General features: G+C 55.1%; 1 protein-coding gene across 12 annotated transcripts in view; it reads left to right on the top strand.

Annotated features, from left to right (window-relative positions):
- PHKA2 (phosphorylase kinase regulatory subunit alpha 2) overlaps positions 1–7,716 on the top strand; it is a 71,062-nt gene extending 63,346 nt beyond the window's left edge. For 3 of the 12 annotated variants that reach the window (XM_045051250.1, XM_023249382.2, XM_019823627.3), the window contains 6 exons: positions 15–44; positions 1,444–1,497; positions 3,312–3,482; positions 5,500–5,553; positions 6,274–6,474; positions 7,058–7,716. In XM_045051250.1, the coding sequence (XP_044907185.1) occupies positions 15–44; positions 1,444–1,497; positions 3,312–3,482; positions 5,500–5,553; positions 6,274–6,474; positions 7,058–7,228 (681 nt within the window). In that variant the 3' untranslated portion in view covers positions 7,229–7,716. Of the gene's footprint in view, positions 1–14; positions 45–1,443; positions 1,614–3,311; positions 3,483–5,389; positions 5,554–6,273; positions 6,475–7,057 lie in introns of those variants that run through there. The other 9 variants (XM_045051254.1, XM_023249379.2, XM_045051255.1 and 6 more) reach the window with 7 other exon arrangements.
- The last annotated feature ends 13,137 nt before the right edge of the window (positions 7,717–20,853 follow it).

Below are 20,853 nucleotides of genomic sequence, written 5' to 3'. Positions count from 1 at the left end.
ATTTTTACTTGCAGATGACTAGGCGATTTAGTGCTGATGAACAGGTGAAACCTCTGTCTTGTTCTGTCCTTCACGTGTGTGTTTCGTGTCCTTTCTGGCTTGCATGCGGAAAGCGAGGCTGGGAACACGGAGAGCGATTGCGTGGAGAATGGTTTTGCCCATCCAATGGGCTTGAGTGGAGGTGACTCTGCGGACTGCGGCGGGCAGCCCTGGGGACAGGCAGAGTGCCGGACTTGAGAGCAGGGGAAATGGCCTTGCCCCATGCCTTTAAAAAAGTCCATTTATCAAGCTCTTGGGTTTTATAGGATGCTTTGTGAAAGAGATGGTTCTGGGCTCTGCCTCGGCAGGAGTTTCTGTTCAAAAAAAGGGAAGTAAATAGGGAAAGGTAAAATGTGGTCATCGAGTATATGAATAGAAAGAATACTGTTGTCCCTGTCTGCAGGTTGCCTGGGGGAATTTAACCCTGCAAGGAAAACAGTGTGAGGGTACCACTCTTTCATATCACCCCTGGGACGTGCTTCCTCCTCGTCCCTCCAGAAAGTCGGAAGCGCGTTCCTGACGATTTAACGTGCGTGACTGAGAGAGCGTAGAGGAGTCATACAGTGACATGCAGCTTCTGTGTGTCGTCTTCCAGGCTAATTTATGCTCCATTTCCGAACACCTCCCTTTGCTAGCCACTCGGTGGCACCATATCCCGGCAGTGGCTCACTGTGGGGGGATGTGGGCGGTTCCTTCTGCCTCCATTTAATACCATCCTTACATATTATGGGGACAAAATGATCTACTTTGGTAGGCTTAGATTCAGCCAGTGCCAGTTTTATTTTGGGCCACTTATATCAAGGAAATACGGTCTCGGTCCAAAATTTTATAGGTGTCTTGGCATTTTAAATTTCTCTTCGCTTTTGCGAGAACACCATGGATGCACGGTTTGGGCGCAGGCCCTGCCCCCTGCAAGCTCAGGGGGTTTTTAGACGAAGAAATGCCTGTTTGGCCAAAGGTCATCCGCCTGATCGTGTTTGTTCATGTAACAAATATCTATTGGATGGCAGTAGGTGCCAGATGCTAAATGGCTGGTCATGGGTAGGTATTTTATTGGTCTCTGCAGCTTTTCAAACTCTTCACATAAAAGCTTAGCAGTTTGTGGCTGTGACTGTGGAAAATAAAACGTGCCCTACCTTGGCGAGGCACGTCCACATATGACTAGGATGGGTGACACTTCATAGTCTGAGAAAGAGCCTTTCCCAAGTTCACCGTTGCACGGTCCAGAGCTCCGTGCTGGCCGGCGCCTGGCGCCCTCGGCCTAGATGGTGAGTGAGACTTGTGCGCCCGCATCCCGCGCACCTCCTTTGCGCGGGTCCTTTCCATGCCTTGTGCGTTCCTCCTCTCTGTGTGTGTCCTTTCGTGTCACTGCCCATGACTGAGTGGACTCTCTTTGTTTTGTAGCTCTTTTCTGTGAGCCAGGCCGTGGCCAGCAGTGCACATTCCTCCAAGTCTGCGGTAAACCACGCACCCCGCCTGTTGTCCTCACCGCCTCCTCGTGTTGTGGTGTCTGAATGCTGTTGTTGCCCTTCTCGTGCACCTACCTCGTCCCTAACTCCCAAAGATTTGAACAGGTTTAAGTGTTTTCATTTGACTGTCGTTCTGAAGAGAGTCTAGAAAGAAAGCCACGAAGTTCTAGAATTGAGCTTTGTTGGCCCAGGAGCTTCTGGGACCTCTGAGGCATTGGTTCTGTGCCTTTCTTTGGAGCTCTGACGGTGAGCCACCGCCTGCACCTGCTGAGTGATTAGCACCTTGTACTCCTAATGCCCCGGCTTGGCTTGAGGCCCCGGATCAAGTGGAGGACTAGGAAATATTCTAATTGCAGAAGTGAGTCTTAATCTTCCTCTTGAAACTAGGAGAAAACCAGCTGAGTCATTGATGAGTGCGGCTGTAATTACTTTTATTTGTATCTAATTGTTGCCGTATTTAAGTGGCAGTAATGAGCCCAATGGAATAACCCAGCCTAACAGCCTCTTCAAAATAAGATCCGATGAAGTCCAAATGAGCACATAGGGAAAACTCCTGCCTCCTGCCCTGCTGGCACGCTTACCATTTGGATTTCATTTTTAAACCTTGAAGTTTGATATGCCTTGGGCAATAAAAGTGCCAGGTAGTCCGGAACACGATGTGTAAGGACGAGGGTTAGCCCTTTCCCGCCCTGTAGATGGACGGGTTAGAAGCCGTCCTCCAGCGGAAAGCAGGCCGCGGGCGCTGCCACAGGGAGGCTTGCGGCACGGCCTCGCCCCCACGCTGAGCCAGCTCCGCTTCCAGGCCCCGGTCCAGGCCCCCACGGGGAGCCTCTCTGAGCTGCATCTGCATCGTGGGCGGGCCTGCTGGCCCTGCCCCAGCTCTTCCCTCCCGGAGGCCAGAGTGAGTCCGGCCTTGGGCTTGGGGGCTGGGAACAGGAGGACGCCCTCTCCCTCCGCTTCAGTAAAGCGTGTGTTCTGACTTGGAGGCCACCACCGGCCCCAGGGAGCAGCCGGCCCCGAGCTGAGAACAGGCAGAATAGAAAGCGAGCCAAAGGGCCAGATTCCCTGCCTTTACTTTTCGTCTTTCGTTCCAAAACATTCCCTCTAGCCTGCCCCCATATTATGTTACCTTCTCTGTGGCACCTAGAGTACAGGGAGGTGACCACCGCTTCCCTGTGGCACTGCAGAAGTGGGCATCAGGGCATTCATGTCCCTGGGTCATGGCACCTCTAAGAGGTTCACCTACTCTGAGAGGGCCCCGGCCCCCCCCCCCCCCCCCTCTGAGCCCTCCTGCAGCAGTGCCAGAGGGCCTCGGTGGTAACAGCTGACTCCTGTGAGCACTTACCACAAGCCAGGTGTGCTCTCGGGGTTTTCTGCGTCTGTATTCAGTGAGTGCTCACAGCTCCCTGAAGCAGGTCCGACCGTGACCCATTGTGCAGATGAAGCCGAGGCCCGGAGCTAGTGTTCAGGATTGACGTAGGTATGGCGAGTTGGGATTCACAGACTGACCCCAGAGCCCTCACTCTTACCTGCCCAGCCTCCCTGTCAGGTCAAGGTCCTTTGCTGCCGTGCTACCTCTTGAGGGCTAGAAGGAATACACAGGAGACCCATAACCAAACCGGTACAGGAAAGAATCCATCCGGCTTCAAGAAACGCACAAGTCAAATTAAGGAACTTTGTTCCTTTCTGGACACGTGGTCTGGTAGTTTGACTGGGTCACAGAGTCATCCCTCTTGATGGCCAGCGGTCCCTGCGGCTGCTGGCTCCGAGGTTTCTGAAGGCCGTGTGTTGTCTGTCTTGCAGAGATCCAGCACCCCATCCTCGCCCACTGGCACATCATCGTCAGACTCTGGCGGGCATCACATCGGCTGGGGGGAGCGGCAGGGCCAGTGGCTACGCAGGAGGAGGCTGGACGGAGCCATCAACAGGGTCCCCGTGGGATTCTACCAGAAGGTGTGGAAGATCCTTCAGAAGGTAAGCTTGGCCGCTGTGCTGCGTTCCGCTGGCCTTGTTGCTGGGGGACGGACACTCCCAGGGGAATGAACCGTCCCCGTTAATTGCGTCGCGCGAGGCATGGCAGCACCTGCAGGGATCAGGTAGCCAGTCCCCGAGCTTGGGGAGTCCCAGCCTAGAGCAGGGTCTCTCCACCTCTGACATTTGGGGCGGGGCAATTCTTTTTTTGGGGGGGGGGGGGTCCTGTGTATGCAGGATGCTCGGTGACATCCCCAGCCTCTACCCGCTAGATGTCAGTGGCACCCCCACCCCCAGCTGTGACAAGCGCAGATATCCCTGGACGTTGCCAGGTGTCCCTGGGACGCGCAGCAAATCATCCCGGTTCAGAACCGCCGGCTGGAACCGCAGCAAGTTAGATAAGGTGGCAGCCCGAGTGTTAGGGGACCACCTTTGACATATTTTAGGAACACAGAAATGTCAGAAGATAGACAAAAACCAGGGAAGGCTTTGGCTGAAAACACTGTGACGTAGAGGGCCTGGAATGCCTGCCCCCCTGCCCCCGCAGGCTCTAGCCTCCTGCCTGTTCCAGTGGGTGTGGTGTCCCCACCGTTCAGCGACACGATCGAGCACCCCCTGTCTGCAGGGCACCGTGTCCGCTCCCGGGTGCCTTGAGTCACCCCAAACCCCAACGTACCTGGGGCCACCTTTGCCTCTCCACCTAGAGGATGGGGGGACCCCAGACCCACTCCCCTTAGCTGGCTGCCCACTCTGTCTGTGGCCATCAGGGCTGCATTTCCCGGCTATCTGGGGACGTGGAAATGTCTGCAGAGGCCGTCAGAGACGGCCGTACGGTGGAGCCCCAGACTGCACCACACACACCCGAATGCAGGAGGGCCTGAGTGCCGGGGGTCAGCGGGGAAGCCGTGCCCCTCTGCTGTCCGCACCCACGTTCCGTCTCCCTGCCGCACCAGCCCCAACGCACATCCTTCCTTGCACACAGTCTGCCTCAGTTTAAGGCTTCCGTGAAAATTAAGAACCATGGGCAGGACCAGTTTTTTCTTAAAACTATTTTTGTTAGCTCATTCATTTCACAGTAGGAGAGGAAAGTAATCCCAAATGAGCACACGCTACAACCCCCTTCCCAAAGGCATAGCACCTCGCAGCGGTTGTACTCCGGTGGCAGGGGCCAGTGGTCCGTTAAGGAGCCTTAGCCTCTCTGCTGTGTGCAGAGCGAGGTCTTCATGCAACTGGGCATGGGGAGGTCAGAATGGTCGCTGTCCTTGTGCAGCTGGGCCTCACATGGGAGCAGAGCCCTCAGATCCCGCAGAAGCCTCTGCTTCTCCTCTTTCTACCTGCGGTCAGAAGGTATGGCCACTGCTGCCACTCTGTCCTCGGCCCGCCAGCGCACCGGGACTGAGAAGGCAGCCAGTGAGATGAGAACAGACTTCGCAGAAAATCTCCCCACTCTTCCTGGGGCATCAGACGCTTCCATCCAGACTTCCACTAGTTCAATACCAAGACACTCTTATTATGAAAAAGCCGCATTTTGCGTTGAGCCGGCGCTTGATATTTATATACATGGGTGTGCGTGTGCATGTCTGTGCATGTGCTCAAGTCTTTTGTGATTGGTGCTTATTATAGAAATCTCAAAAATAGATGCCTGCAAAGGCACAGAAGTATCACTTCACCAGCAGGAGCCATGAAAATATCCCTTTCTATGGCCCCAAAGGGTGCCTCGCAGCCGCCAGGGCCTGGTTGCCAAGTGAAAGGCGGAGCTGCCACAGAGGAGGACCCCGCGGCTCCCTGGGGCATCGTTCGCACAGGATCTGAAAGATGCCTGCTGGTTCCCTAGAACCGCTCCATCGAAAACAGCCTGTGGGCAGTGAGAACAAGCTCTCTAAAAATAACTGACAGTCTGGCGTGTTCAGCCCCCATGTAGGTTTCCAGGGCAGAGTGACTTGGGTGTGTGCGAACGTGTGTGCACACTTACTAATCGGCTCCTGGAATCTGAACTGTGCGGTGTGTGTTCTGTCTCCAGTGCCATGGTCTGTCCATCGACGGTTATGTGCTCCCGTCCTCAACGACAAGAGAGGTATGATGAGAAACCCCGTCCCCCACCCCTACCCCCCCACCCCCCACGGTTCTCCCCTCCCCACCCAGGGCTTTCTTTCACCGTCTCCGAACACTCCCGCTTCTTTCAAGTGTGCTACGTCCACACAGGCCTTTTGTAAGTCGATCTCTTGAGCCACTTCACCTTCCAATTTTGCTCTTTCCCGCATTTATCGGCATCACCTTTTCTTTGTCCTCACAGAAATAGCATTTCTGACCGCCAAGATCTATACATTTGCTGTTTAAAGTGCTATTAAGAGAAAAGAGCAAAGCTGCCCGCCACCCTCGTTGGGCACTCACGCAGTCCCCTTCGGCCCCCTCCACCGAGAACGCTTTCCAGGTTTCCTTCTTCCGATTCATTCTTTTACAAATTGAGTTTTTAGTTCCTGTCCCACCTGAGACACCATGCTTTATGGCACAAGGAGTGACCAAGAAGAAAGAGGAATAAGAAAAGGGCCCTGCCCCCTGGACGGCCCAGTCCAGTGGGGGTAGGTTCATCAAGCTAGGACAAGGCCAACTCACCCGCACAGCAGGGTTCCCGGCCTCCTGCTCCAGAGGGTTCCAGCTGGTGGAATCAATGTGGCCAGAAAGGAGGCAGCATTTTGGAGCTGAGCCCTGGGCCCAGGGGGTGCTACGGTCAACGTTGGTCACAGGGCTGTCTGGCCTCAGCTCACTCCTGCCCCCCTGCCGGTCCCTTTGACAGATGACCCCACAGGAGATCAAGTTCGCCGTGCACGTTGAGTCGGTGCTGAACCGCGTGCCGCAGCCCGAGTACCGGCAGCTGCTGGTGGAGGCCATCATGGTGCTGACGCTGCTCTCAGACACGGAGATGAACAGCATCGGGGGCATCATCCACGTGGACCAGATCGTGCAGATGGCCAACCAGCTGTTCCTACAGGACCAGGTGAGTGTGTCCAGGCCCACCTAGTCACCCCCACAGCCGAGACGGAGAGAGGGGCAAGGTGACGGGTTGGCTGGCCTGTGTCTCTGTCAAGGCTGAGGATTTTGTGTCCAGTAGGAAAGAATATTCTCAAACAAAGAAAATGTCACCACAGATGGTGGTAAAAAAAAAAAAAAAAAGTCAACCATTTGGTTAGAAAATGGCACAACTGCCGCTTGGGAAACCTAAGGATCTTTGCAAATGGATAGACTCGTTGTGGCTTAGGTTTTAGTGCGAGCACCACTCTTGCTGTGGATACGGCCTTGGATAAGCAGACCACTTACCCTGTGGCCGGAATCGAGGTAGGAGAAGCCGTGCTCTCGTTACAGAGACATCGCGCACTGCGAACTAGGCTGTGCGGGAGCACAGTGTGGCCTCCAGAGGAGAGGCTGGATGTTGGCCCTGGGCACCCTTGACTCCTGCCCTTGGGCTCGGAGCCCCTCTCTGGGGGCCGCTGGTCTCTGGCAACCTGATCGCCGGCGCACACAGCCATCACAGCGCCGGGGGGCTGAATGCTGCTCATTCTTCGTGTTTTTTCCCGTTGCAGATGTCAATTGGAGCCACGGATACCCTGGAGAAAGACCAAGTCACGGGCATTTGCCACTTCTTTTACGACAGCGCTCCGAGTGGGGCTTATGGGACAATGACCTACCTGACAAAGGCAGTGGCTTCCCATTTGCAGGAACTGCTGCCCAATTCAGGCTGCCAGATGCAGTAGGGCCTCAGTGCTCTGAGTCTGTCCCTCGCTCCCTAGCCTCGTCGGGAACATCCTGTTCTCCAAGATCCCCGGTGTGGTCACAAAAGCACGTCCCGTCAGAAACCCTGGAAGCCACCGACCTAAAACCAGTGTGTGTCTAAGCCACAGAGCCGACGGATCGTGCGTCCCCACAGGGAGCACCGTGGGGTCGCTGTCTAGGTTCGCTTCCCTGTGACGTTTGCCAGAACAGACTCCAAGAGACCAGATGAGGAGGAATTAGCAACCGGTCTCTTGAGCGCAGTGTGAACGGAGAGGCCAGCTTAAATTGGCTTTCACCGAGAGTTCCCGAAAGCAGTCAGGCGGTCAGATATGCTAGTGACACCTCCAAGGATGGGAAGATCTTTGAGCAGCGGGCGTCTGACGAGCGGACCTTGACGAGGGGGACATCTTAACAGGATGTGGCCTGTGGACCAAACTGGTTACCAAATACAACAACTCTTTCTGTGCAACTTTGGTTTTCTTATGCTTTCTTTCTAGGCCTCTCGTTTTACTGGCACGGCTACCTTTGCGTGACAGTCCTCTCTTGCCGAGATTTAGAAGAGTGTTCACAGTTAACTTTGGCTTGTGGTCTTCAAGGATTTTATCCTGGCTGCTTATGAATTAGAGATTTCTCCTGCCTTATTTAAAAAAAAAAATCTTCTGGAACATAGCAAAAAAAAAAAAGGGGGGGGGCAGGAGAGGTGCCAGCACTTCTAGCTGGGCCAACTGTTGTTGGGGGCCGGAGCACCAGGGAGTCCCTCTGGAAGGCCTGTGCCCCCCCTACCTCCACATAGGGTGACAGCCCTGGCAGGCAAGCGGGGAGCCACACGAGTACACGGTGCCCGATGCCATTTGTGCTGCCGCACAGGCAGTGCTTCTGTCTTAGCGGAGAGCCAGGCTGGCGACTCGAGCCCTTCTCGTGGGAGTGTTTTCCTCTTAGCTCCCAGGTAGGTGTGCTTGGGGAGCCAAGAACACATCCTCACAGGACAGGGCCGTGTAGTCTTGGGCCGATGTTCTGGTGAATGGGGTTTTCTCTAGGCCTGGTCTTACCTGGTGGGGGATGGGGCAACACCAGGGGAACACTTCCCGTGAAGAATAAGCTTCGGAGGACAGGCAGATGCGTGGTGGTCCTCTGGTGCGCCCCGGCGGCCCGACCGTGACGGGTTACATTAGTGGTGGCTCTGCCTCTGAAGGGGGGTGTGGCCACGGGCCTGTGGCTCGGGGTTTGCGTGACGGTGGAGAACGTGGATGCTCTGGCTGCTTTGAGGGGACCCGGGGGTGCCCGGCCCCACCCAGAGTCCAGACGCAGTGCTGATGGTCATTCCTGAAGCAGGAGAGGCGGGGTGGCCTCGCGTTCCTGCCGCTTCCTGCTGAAGAGCCTCTCTCCGGTCCAGACCCAGGGGAGAGATGGTCTAGAAGTCCACGTCTCAGTGCTCCCAACCTGGGCTCGCCTCGCACAGGTGACTTCGTGACTTTTGTCTCCTGTTCTTGAAACCACAGTACTTTCTTCGCTCGGGCACAGGGTAGTTACATAAAGGAAAGCCCCGGCATCTCGCACTTTCTGCTCCACCGGACTTCTCCCCTTCTCTTCTTTCCCTTCCCCATTAATGTCAGCACGTGTTGAACACTTTCTCTGTGCCAGGTGTGGGAACACAAAGATACAGGAGGCGTGACTCGGCACTCAAGGACCTCACCCCGGCCAGGCAGGCTGGTGTGAAAAGATGAGCACGCTTTAGGGTGGCGGGGGCGGTGTTAGAGAGACAACACGGTGTGGGACCGGAAGGTGGGGCCTGCCCAGAGCACCGGCATCGGCACAGATCTGAGCCCGTGCCGGCAGCCTGGCCTACCGCTCCTGCCCACGCGGCACCTGGCCTTGCGCCACGCTTCCCCCGAGCTCCTGCAGCGCTTCCTGTTCGTGCCCTGCCTTTCCTGGGAATCCTGTTTGGTCTCATTTGCCTTTGAGGGTCTGGGATTCGGAGGTGGTCACAGCCACCCTGGTTTCAGACTAACGTTTTCATAGCCTCGCTTGTCAGTGTCTTTAAGACACGCTTGACATAAACAAGGATCGTGTAATTCACCTGATAGACTTCCTAGAGGATCATTTGAAACACAGACGATGTAAGAAAGGCACCAGCTGTGAAAGTCCTGGTTGCTTCTTGGAAGAAAGCTCAAGAAGAGTTACAGCACTCCAGAATGAGCCAGATGCTAATTTAGAACATCACCTGCCTGTGGATGACGTACAAAACCACAGATGCCGTGTTCGGGCTCACCAACCGCGCTGCGGGCCGGGAGAAGAGCCACAATAAGCAGTTCAACGGAGCCTTCGATTCACTCTTTTGAAGCCTCTTTCAAATAAAATCCTGAAATAGTATCACATTTCCACAGGCATCAAGCTGTCAGCTTCAAAGAAGGAGAACAGGCTTCTGACGCTCGATGCAGCGGAGGCCCACGCCGCCGCGGGGAACAGATGCGCCAGGGGGACGGTAGAGACCCCGAGCCGCCTCTGTCCTGGCCTCGGCACACAGGGTTTCCATGCCGGGAGAGAGCGGCCGGCAGCCCCTGCTGCTCTTTTCCTCTCTCCGTCCTCGGAGCAGAAAGGCCAGTTTTGACCTGTGCTGGGCGTGGGGCGGGGGTAGCATGTCCTCTCGCAGAGCCGGGAACAAACATTTCTTTTAACGTCCGTTGAAAATCCGTCAGCCGCCCCACCTGCTGTTCGCCCTGCTTTGACCCAGGTGAAGCCAGCAGCAAGGAGGAAAGTTCTGTCTCCGGGTCAGGCTAGCCTTCCATCCCACCTCTGTGACCTGGGGGTGAGTTACGTAGCCTCTGTGCGCCCCCGTTTGCCCACCCGTCAAATGCACACGAGGCCCGCACACTGGCACGGGGCTGAGTGTGAGGGGATCACAGGGATCACGCCTTCCGCTCCCCGTCTCTGGCGGTCAGAACCTGGAGCTCCCCGTTCACGAGAATCCAGATTTTCCCAATGGCAGCTCCTAGCCGGGCCAAGGGCCAGGGGCAGGAGGGTCTCTGGGTCGTGCCAGTGTCTGACGGGGTCGGGGGGGGGGGGGCATCTGTCAGGAAGTCAGGGCTTCTGCCACTTTTCTGAGGCCTAGTCAATGGCAGGAGATTGTTACACATTAGCTGCCTGGGTAGAGAGAAGTTAGATGCTCCCTGTGTTTAAAAAAAAAAAAAAAACCCACAAAAACACACACACAAAAAAAGGAAAAGAAAAAAGCCCAGAAGATCAGGAGGCAAGAGAAACAGTTTGTCAGCTGATTGATACCATTTATTTCTGGACAAGACAGGAGGCTCAGCCTCCCTTGATGTAAATTACAGCAGAACCGTCACTCAGTTCTACAGACACGCACGCAAGTCTGGCAAATGGCTTTTGTCTTCCCTGCTTCCTTGTTGTCAGAGGGTACAAAAGCCTCCCTCCCCCTCCCTTGGCGCCATTATCTTTCAAGGTGACTCTTATGCTTTTGAAATCCCTGCCATCTGTTCTGTGTCTTTGCACTTTGCATGGTCCCAGAATGCCTTCTGTTCTCCCAGACTTGGCCGCCGATTCGATTCCTCTGCTTGCGAGGAGAAAGCAAAGCCTCGCCGTCACCCTCTTAGAGCCCGGTGTCCCTTTGCCCTCCTCAGAAAGCCGTTTAGGAAAAGCCATGTCCTTGAGTTACCAAGAGAGTTCTCTGAGGCATGAGAGGAACTGAAACCACAAGAGACTATTCTGGAGTCTAACACATGGAGTGTTGGATGGTTGGGGAGAGGGAACAATTCCACCAGAAAACCACTATGTGTGTTTTTAAGGAACATATGTGCACTTTTGGCAAAAACGCCTTCTTAGAAGGAGTGGGATAATCGGAACCGATGAACTCTGCAGTCATGTGATGCGTCCCTCTGCCTCATTGCAATATGTCAACCCTTGTGAAAAATGAACTGCTCAGAAAGCATCTATTAGGGCCTACTTCAGGCTAGGCGTTGCTCGGCTCGCGGGAATACGGACGAGCGTGGCGGGATGAAAAACGCCTCTCGCTGAAGACCTCTGAGGAAGGACACTGCCCAACCTGCTGGGATGCATTCCCAGCACAGGCCTCCCAGGACATCTGCTAGCTGTCATTTCTGTCACCGGCACGCGAGTTCCAGAGAGGTTTGCTGCAGAGGGAAGCAGGGCCGCGGGCAGTAGCTCAAGGCGGAGGGGAGGGGGGTTTCATGGCACAGCAGGTCTAGGGGGACTGCGTCTGGGAGGCAGAGGGAAGGAAACGAGCGCCCGAGGGAACTGAACTTCCTCCGCTCCTCCTGAGATGCCAACAAGCTCCCGGAGCGGCCCCCGCCCTGCTGCCGTTCGGGGCGCGAAGCAGGAAGTAGAGGCGGGCAGAGGACTGCAAGGAGCTATTCCTGTTCCCTTCCTCAAACCTCCACCCCCGTCTCTGGCCTCAAACCCCTGCAGTCCTCACACCATCTTCAAGCAAACGTGCACAAGTGCGCACAAGGCTGTCGGCCTGCCTCTGCCTGCGACACTTCCGGAGATGGGGCTGTGACTCCTGTGTCTCGTGGGCCGCCAAGGTGCACTGGCTGGGAACCGTCCCCGAGGCTCACCTTCAGGCAAGCCTCTGCCTGCTGTCGCCTGCCCCTGAGCCCTACGCGGAGGTTTCTCCCTGCCCCCAGCCCAGAGGGCTCAGACCACGGGCACTCCCCTGCCTTTCAAGTCGGGGCCTTAGAAAGCACAGGAAAGACGGAGGCCGAGGCCTTCTAGGCTCTAAAGGCTTCACGTTCTGCAGGTCGCTCCAAGGCTGCTTCCTCTGCACTTTAAATAGATGTGCTGTGCTGAGTTTTAAATTTGACACATTTCTTTTTTTGAACTTAAAAAAAGCACAGTGGAAAGCAAGCAAGCAAGACACTTAGTGACTCATCCTCGGGAGGAAGGGAGCAGCTCCCTCCCTGATCAGAGGCGGTGGTCAGGAGAACATTCCAGGAGGCTGGCCGGGGCGTGGTGTGTACCTTAAAGGGGAGAGAGTGGAAATATGGTGGGAGTAGGGGAGGCCAACAGGATTGGCTCTGAGGAGTCCCTAGAATAAGTGACCTTGTCTTCTGAGGGTCTTACTTCTGGGCCAACCTCACGTGTGTTAGAAACACGGAGGCCGGTGGCAGAGATTTAAACTGTACATCTGTACATCCCTCCGATATTGGTAAAGAACGAACCTATCCTCATCGTACATTTGCTTAGCTGCCAGACCATTATTAGCACCAGAATTTTACAGATGGGGAAACTGAGGCTCAAAAGGCCTAGGCATTGCATAAGTTCTCCTATTTCAGATCAAGATGAAAGCCTGTGTTTCAAGACTGCGTGTGTACCTAGATCTGGGCAAAAGAACACTGCCTTTACCAATCTACCTCAAGAGAGACCCATTTCCTTGGTTTACACAAGGTTTGGATGGTACATATGGGGACAAGTACTGCAGGGGACAGGAATTCCCAGTTTCGCATAAAGGGGTTTAGAAAACCCAACGCAGCCTAAGATGATGCAAATCCTGTTTGCAAATGGGCAGCCTGCTGGAGCATGGAGCAGTCTACCCGACTTAGGAACCAGACACAATCACCAGGGAGGCATCAGTGCGCATCTGGAGTGTGCGTCCTGCTCAGGGCTAGACTACCGGCGCTCTGGCTTTAGTCCTCGGGCAGCCGCTACATGGCCCTTGGCTCCCCAGCTAAAGCAGGGAGGCCGGGCCCTGCTCCATTTTCTCTGGGGGGCCATTTCAAACCCGAAGAAACGTAGTCCGTGCTTTGGAAACTGCAAAGCTCTTAACAACTCGAGTGTCTATTCCCAGAGACCCTGCCACCCTTGAGCCCCTGACCAGATGATCCGACTTCTGCAAAATTATCATGGAGGCGGCGTTTGGCTTGAGGTGTCACGCTTCTCTCCGACCCCGTCCTGGGCCCCCTGGCCCTTCCTCCTGCCAGGTGCTCTGGGGCGAGTCGGGCCTGAAGTCCGATCTCCACACAGCTGCTTCGAGCTAGGTACCCTTGGGTTATATATAGCCTCTTGGGGGTGCAGTTTCCTCCTGTCTGGAATGGGGTGGTGACTATATAGACCAGATATTGGATAAGGTATGTAATCATCACATCTACGTAATAACATCTGATGACATCTATAAGCCACTGCTGCAGTTACCCCCCCCCCCTCCGCTATGGTGGCACCCCACTCAGAGCTACACGCTGCTGATCCCCACGGGAGGCAGCCCAGGTGCTTACGAATCTGGGCTTTGGACTCAGGCTACTTTTAAGCTGTGTGGCCAACGGGTGGCCACGGACAGCCAGTCACCTTCTGAGCTGCGTTTCCTCATTTGTCAAATGCGGACGGTAGTCCTCATCATGTAGAGTTTGGGAGGACCACTGACGGTGAGATAAGGGGAGTTTAAAAAAAAAAACGTCAGAGCAGTCTATCAGGACTGCAACCTGGCAAAGCTTGGGTTAGCCCAATTCAGGGAGCAGTCGCTAACACTCTAGAGAGGTCAAGGCTCCTATCCCCCATTCTGCCGCCGACCAAGGATGAAGCGGGGCGGACAGAGGAAGGAGATGGTGCTTTCGGAGGAAGGAACAAAGAGCTTCAAAGCCCTATTTTCGTCTACTCCTGAATTCCTTCTTCCTCTTAGAACCTGTCACCGAGGACCTGGTTCGTGAAAGGAGAGGTCTGGAGCCCGCCCGCTGACTTGGGAGCGGTATCAGCGCCCTCGGAGAAGAAAGCGCCTGGGGTGGGCACGGTCCCGGCGCAGCAGACCGAGGGGCGGGGCCTCCCGGATCCTCGGGCCACATGGGCAGCCCAGTCCGCCCCACCGGGACAGCAGCCGGAGAAGGCTTGGGGCCGGGGAGCCGGCGGGGCACGGCGGCGTTTTGCCCAAGACCGTGACAGCTGCGGCCGGCATGGCTGAGAGCGCGGCTCTGAGCTGGCGCTGGCCCGCCAGGCCCAAATCATCTGGAAACCGGGGTTAGCGCAGCCCTTCCACCTCATTCAGTTGTTGCAAGGATTAAACATATGAGTATCCTTAAAGTGCTTGGACATCCCTTGGCACCAGAGGAAGTGCGAAACAAACGTTTGCTTGATTAAAAAAAAAAAAAAAAAAAAAAAGGTAGTGAAGGTAACCATTCAACGAGTTCCTGTTTCAAAACAGCCCTGAAGTGCCTTCTCTCCCCTTCTGTCCTCACTCCAGCGTCTGTTTGTCTGTTTCCTCTGAGAGTCTGTTTGTCTGTTTCCTCTGAGACATTCTTCGTGTTGAAGGTTTAGAAGAAAGCAGCCTGGAGGGCGCTTTCAGAGGCGTTTGCATTCCCTGCCATGTTTTAGTCTCCAAAGCTCTGACTTATGGAATTCTTAGCCTCTGGGCTGGATAGGGTGTCTGGAGAGGACAGGGCGAAGGAGAGGGGAGGGTAAAAGGCCCACCACTTCCACCCGGAGGGTTTTTTCCCCAAAGTGTGGGCTGGCACTGGCCGGGGGTGCACCCTGAAGGCCTGTCTGCTCCCAGAACTCTGAAAGGCAGGATCGTGCAAGTGAACAGATTCGACAACAATCTCTCGGGATACTTTGAGGTACATCATAGACTGCGTGGCTCTCAGTGGCTCAAACGATAAAGATATTGAACATTTAACAAGAAGTATGGAGCTGGGATGTTACGGGGTTGGCACAGTGGCTTCAACATGGTCATGAAGGATACGTGCCCTTCCCGTCTTCCTTCCCCATCATCTTCAGAATGTGGTGCTTTCTCTTGTGGTCACAAGATGGCTGCCACAGCTCAAAGCCTCACGTGCTTAAAAGACAACATCCCAACCAGGAAGGAGGGGCAGAGCTTTCTTCTTGAGCATCTCTCTTCCTCTGCTTTCCTCCCCCTAGCAGACTTTCTGTTCATTCTCATTGGCCAGAACTGAGTCACATAACAATTTTAGGCTGATCACTGGCAGAAACAATGAGGATGGACGGGACAGCTTTGGAACTATGGTAGTTCTAAATCTAGAAGTACTGGGACCTATAGGTAGAAGTCACCTTCTGAGACCTCACCCATTGCACCTCATACTAAGTTGGGGTTCTTTCAATGAAAAGGGGAGATGGCTGCTGGATGGGCAACCCAGAGCCTCTCCTGAGCACTTAGCCCCCAGGCCATTGTCTTGGCCTCTTTCGTGCTTCCTGAAATTTCTTGTGCCTCCTCAAGAGCCTTTTCTGGCTTGGAAAAAGCTGGGGTTCACTAAATACTCGGGACTTGTTGACTTGTTTCCATCAACTCGAACCCCCTTTCCCCACCACCACTTTCTTACCTCCCTACACGATGGGATCAAGCATAGAAACAGACCAGGTGAGACAAGCCACCATGTAGGTGAAAATGTTAGAAACAAGCTACCGAGAGTGATGATCAAATGATCCAGACCGCCAGTTAAAAGACAGGCCAATCGGAGGACTACAAAGAGACGTGTGCTATTTATCTGCGTGTGAACATGAAGGATGAAAGTAAAAGGATGAAAAAGGCCTTGTCGGGCAGATGCCAACCCAAAGCAAGCTGTGGTGACATCAGCTAAAATAGACTTCCGGACGAAAAGGAGCATTAGGGATGAGAAGGGTGAGTACGTGAGGATAAGATTAAATTCACCGAGAAGAGACTGCCATTTTAAATGTGTACATATCCAATAAAATCCCTTCGGAAAATGTAAAGGCAACGGTAATAGAAGTACGAGGAGGAACTGATGGCTCTGTCTTCATGACGGGAGATTTGAACACCTGGCTTCTGACTACTGATAAATCAAGCCAACCAATAAGTCATGAAGGACAAAAGATCCAAATGACACAATTAACAGCCTTTACCTACCGGACATGTAGAAAGGCCGATGCAACAATTTGAGAACACACATTTGGCTTCTCCAAGCACACTTGGAGCATTAAGATTTTGATTATATACTAAGCCCATAGAGAACTAGTCAAAGATAAATAAATATGCGGACCGCAGTCTCTGACCTTTAAAAAGGCAAATAATGCCAATACGTTCGGAAATGTTTAAATTGCTAAATGGCTCATAAACGAAGGAAATCATATGAAACCTTTAAAATACCCAGAAGTGAATGAAAATGAAACTATCGCATATCAAAGCTTGTGAGATACAAAAACCCAGCGCTCTGAGGAAAAATTTACAACCTTAAATACTTACGTTAGAAAAGACGAGAGCCTCCAGGTTAATAAGCGAGGTTTCCATTTTAAGAAGTCAGAAAAAGAACAAAGATAATAAAAATACGGACGGGTTAATCAAGATACAAGACAGATCGACCAAGCCAGAGGTTACCTTTTTAGGAAAAGTAACAAAACAGGTAAACATCTGTCAGAGTTGCTCAAAATATCATGGACAGAAAGGCGGACATCACTACAGAAACACGAGATATTTAAAAAAAAAAAAAAAAAGAATACCCACAAATTCAACACCATGGCAGCAATTTTGCAACTGAGACAAGAAGAGGGCTTGGCAATGCTCGCGGCGAGCTGTTCACAAAGGCCGAGGCTTGGGAGGTGTTCACCCGTCTGTGGGTAAAAACGCGTCCCTCCAGGGGCCTGGCTGGCTCGGTCGGAAGAGCACGTGACTCTTAATCTTGGGGTCGTGAGCTCGAGCCCCACATTGGGTGTAGAGATTACTTAAATAAAGAAAAAACTTAAAAAAAAAAAAAAAGAATGTATCCCGCCTGTGGGATTTTCTGAGGGATTCAGAACAAGTAAACCACTGGGAGATGCAACAACATGGATGATGGAGGGGGAGCCACCTGACCAGGGGGACAGTTAGTGTCAGAGTCCTGGCTTTTTGTTTGGGGCGATGGGCTTGCGTGCGCTTATCATTAAAAATAGCTAGCTAAATAATGGGTTCAATCGAAGCGGGTCATGCTGAGCCGATGATGGACTCAGGCTGACTGGAGGAAAGATCCGGAGTCCGCCGCCCTTGTTACGTTCCGCCCAGACTCTAGGACTCGTACAGAGCTATTTCGCGTGGGGCTCCGGCCGGGCCGCTTCTGTGGGTCTGCCCTCTGCTCCCCCAGCTCAGCCCCCGCAGGCGACGCCTCTCATGCCGTGTGGAGCTGGTGGAACTCAGGGGCCGCTCAGGCCAGCTCTCCGGTCTTACCGGAGGCAGCTGCAGCTCAGGACCCGTTGTATCTGCCTGGTACAAAACTAACTGCCTGAGAGGAGGATTTCCGAGGACTGGCCCGAGGGTGAAAGGACCAGGGGACAGGCCACAGCCAGCTGCAGAAAAGCATGGGGGTGTCTCTCCCATCGAGAGCCACTCTAATAGCTGTTGGCCACCAGCTAGGCCAGGCCAGGGTTCAGAGGTCACTGTGGAGGCCCGCCTCCTGCCCCTCTGAGGGATGTCAGGCATCGAGGGGACAGTCGGTACCCGGTAGGGACAGCCCAGTCTACTTCCTCAAAGGGATCCAGAGGCGGGAGCACGTGCCCCAGGGAGAATCCAAACATCAGCCCGGGAGGAAAGAGAAGAGGCTGCAGGGCACAGGCCCAGCCTGCTGAGACCCCGGCAGGAGGGGCAGAGAGGATTGCAAGGATGCAGCGTGTCACTGGGTGGGCGGTAGAGTCCAAGGGTTAAGAGTCTGGATTCTGGGGTGAGAGTCTGGGCTTCAATCCCCACTCTGACCCCAGGGAGCTGGGTGACCTGGGCAGGTTACTTAACCACTTCAGGCCCCGGTTTCCTCGGTCCTTCTACTTGACACGTATTTAGTGAGCCCCCACCACATGCCAGGTGCTGACCTGGACACGGGACGCATCAGCGAACAAGATGGCGGCTCCTCCCCTCCGGGAACCTAACTTCTAGCAGAGACTGACCATAAACGATAACCGCAAAAAATAAGTCTGTTATAAAGTATGTTAGACAAGGAGGCCTGCTCTGAGCCACAGGTAGAAGAAAGGTCAGAGTATGGGAGTCCGGCCGCGGTGGCAAAAAGGGTGCCGAGGCTAGGTGTCCTCGGGAAAAGGTTCGAGCCAATTTGTGAAAGGGTTGCGGGACAGCATGAGGTGACTCGGGAGAGCATCCCAAGCCAGGAAGATGGCTAGAGCGAGGGCCTGAAGGCAGGGGCACGTGCCCTGCGAGCTGAGTGACCCACGGTGGTCTGTTGTGACCAAGCGGAGGGAGAGAGAGAGTGAGGCAGTGGCCATGAGGCCACAGGGCCCATGAGGGCAGATCACATGGGGCCTTGGAGGCCATTGGAAGGACTCGGACTTTGAAACCAGAAACCATCGTGGAGTTCTGTGCAGAGCTATGACCCAAGATAACTTGGGTTTTAAAGAGGGCCACCCGGGGGTGGGTGAGAGGAGCAGGGAGACCCGGTCGGAGGGGAATGCAGTCATCCGGGGTACAGATGATGGGAGCTTGACTCAGGGTGGTGGCCGACGACCTGGTGAGAAGGGTCACATTCTGGAGGCATATGGAAGATACAGCCAAGAAGACTTGCTGACAGACCAGTTGGGCGGTGGGGGAACAGGGCGGGGTGGCCACAAGGTGTTTCCCTTGAGCAGCTGGAAGGATGGATGTGGCCCTGGCTGCTGACTGGAACTGGGACCCAGGTCAAGGCCAACCGGTGTCCCAGCTTGGTGTGGCCCCTCTAGTGGGGAGAGGAGCCGTGCACCCAGGGCCTAATGCAGATCACGGCACGTTTCCCAGCGGAATCACTGCCCCGTCACTCGGTGATAAGCCCCTCCACGGTCACCATTTGGAGAGGTCACCGACATTTTGAAATTGGGAGCCAGGGATCTGCTCATTCCGACTCATCCAGGGTGCCAACAGACAGCTGGCCCGTGAAGGGCACCGCCCGGCTTTTCTGAATGCAAAAGGGCCTGTGCTCGTGGGAAGCAGCCACAGCGGGCTATTGATTGAGCACGAAACGGCCACCGCGTCCATACTACGGAATGAGAAAAGCTACACGCACCTGCCGGGATGGCCAGGCCAATAGCTCCCAACCCCAGGAGACATGCAGGCCCTGGGTCAGGAAGCCGGGGGCCGTTGAGGTCCAGAGGCCCGCCAAGGGGGGGCCTTCTTCCAGGCCCACAGGCACCGGCCCTCTTGCTGACGTCTCACCGAGGACCCATAGGTTGTTTCCTCCCACACGGACCCCAGCAGAGCGAGGAGGCTAACTCCCTGGGAGGCGCCGAGAGAGGCATGAGCCCCCCCGGGGGCGGTTCTCGAGGACTGCGGCCTCCTCTCCCTCCCCAGGGACGTCAGGCGCCTCCTGAGACGCCAGCCTCTGTGCCCCGTGCCGCTCGCCCGCTCAGAGGATCCGTTTTCCTCAGAAAGTGCTCCAGGGGTCACGAACCCCAAAACTCCAGCTCCCCCAAATGTCCGTGCAGAATTCCAAATCTCCCAGCGGCCACTTAAGCCCGGCCACCTTCCCTGACACTCCCGAAGCCGCACCCGCTCCCCGTGGCCATGAAAATTCCCGACTGTTGTGGAGGCAGCAAGGAGCTAGAACCCGAAGGTCAAAATTAACACTTCCCCGTCAAGGGGCCCTCTCGTGCCCCATGATGTTCTCCCCCTTTCAAAATTCGCGTGAGGGCACCTGTTGGGAGGAGCACTGGGTGTTGTACGGAAACCCATTTGACAATAAATTTCATATTAAAAAAAAAAAAAGTGACCTCTGAGACAGAAAAGCAGTGACGGGCGCCTCACGTCTGAGGGGAGGCATCCTCATTTCCGTAGGAAGGAACCCGAGGCCCGGCGAGGCCCCAAAGCTCCAGACCCCGGAGCCTGCGCACAAGCGGCAGAGCCCCGCTTCAAAGCCAGGCCTTGCTCTTTAAAACGGTACACCTTCTCCCGAGGATTCATCCTGCCCACGGCTTCTTTTTAAAGCAACGTGGCATAGCGCGCAAGAGCCCGCGGGTGGGACGGGGAGACGGGAGTTCACGCGGCACCCCGCTGAGCCCTTCGGGTCGTGCCGCTCCTCGGAATTTAATCGGGTCCCACGATTTCCCCCACCGCTGCCCGGCCGCGGCCGGGCCTCCCCGGGGCCGGCGGCCTCCGCAGCCAGGCTCCCCGAGAGGAGGCAGAGAGGCCTCGGCCGCCCACCCCAGGCGCTCCGGCCGGCTCTGCAGAGAGGGCTCCAGGCCTGAGGCCCGCGTCTCCATTTCCCGACTTCCCCAAGGAGACAAGCCCCTGCCCTGCGGCCCAGCACTGTGCCCCACCCCACGGACCGCGTGCCGCCAACCCGCCCCCAGCCCCAGGGCCTGAGCCATCCCTGGGCTCTGACACTGACAGCGCAAAGGCTGACGAGAACACGGCTATCCGGTGTGCCTGCTTCTGGGGCCCTTGGTAGAAGATTGTTGTGTGAGGGATACAGTGAGGGCTTGTTCTTAGAGGAGACCTACCTATAAGCAAGTGAGAGAAGAAGAAAACCAGAACAGAGTCGTTTGCTGAGAAAGGACGTGCATGGAGAGAAGACTAGCTTTAGCTTGACCCCTGGGGAGCCCTGAGTGTCAGCCGTGAGACGCAGCATGTCCTGCCTTGAAGGGAGGGGGCTGGAACCAGGTGCTGGTGCCTGGTCAGCCAGCCGCTGGCTAGGGCAGGTTGTGCGGTGGGGGTGTGCGGGGATCACGACCTTCT

The sequence above is a fragment of the Felis catus genome, chromosome X (genome assembly GCF_018350175.1).
Source record: "Felis catus isolate Fca126 chromosome X, F.catus_Fca126_mat1.0, whole genome shotgun sequence".
NCBI lineage: Eukaryota > Metazoa > Chordata > Mammalia > Carnivora > Felidae > Felis > Felis catus.
The sequence above is the reverse complement of the archived record's forward strand: the minus strand, read 5'-3'. Positions and strand labels throughout refer to the sequence as shown.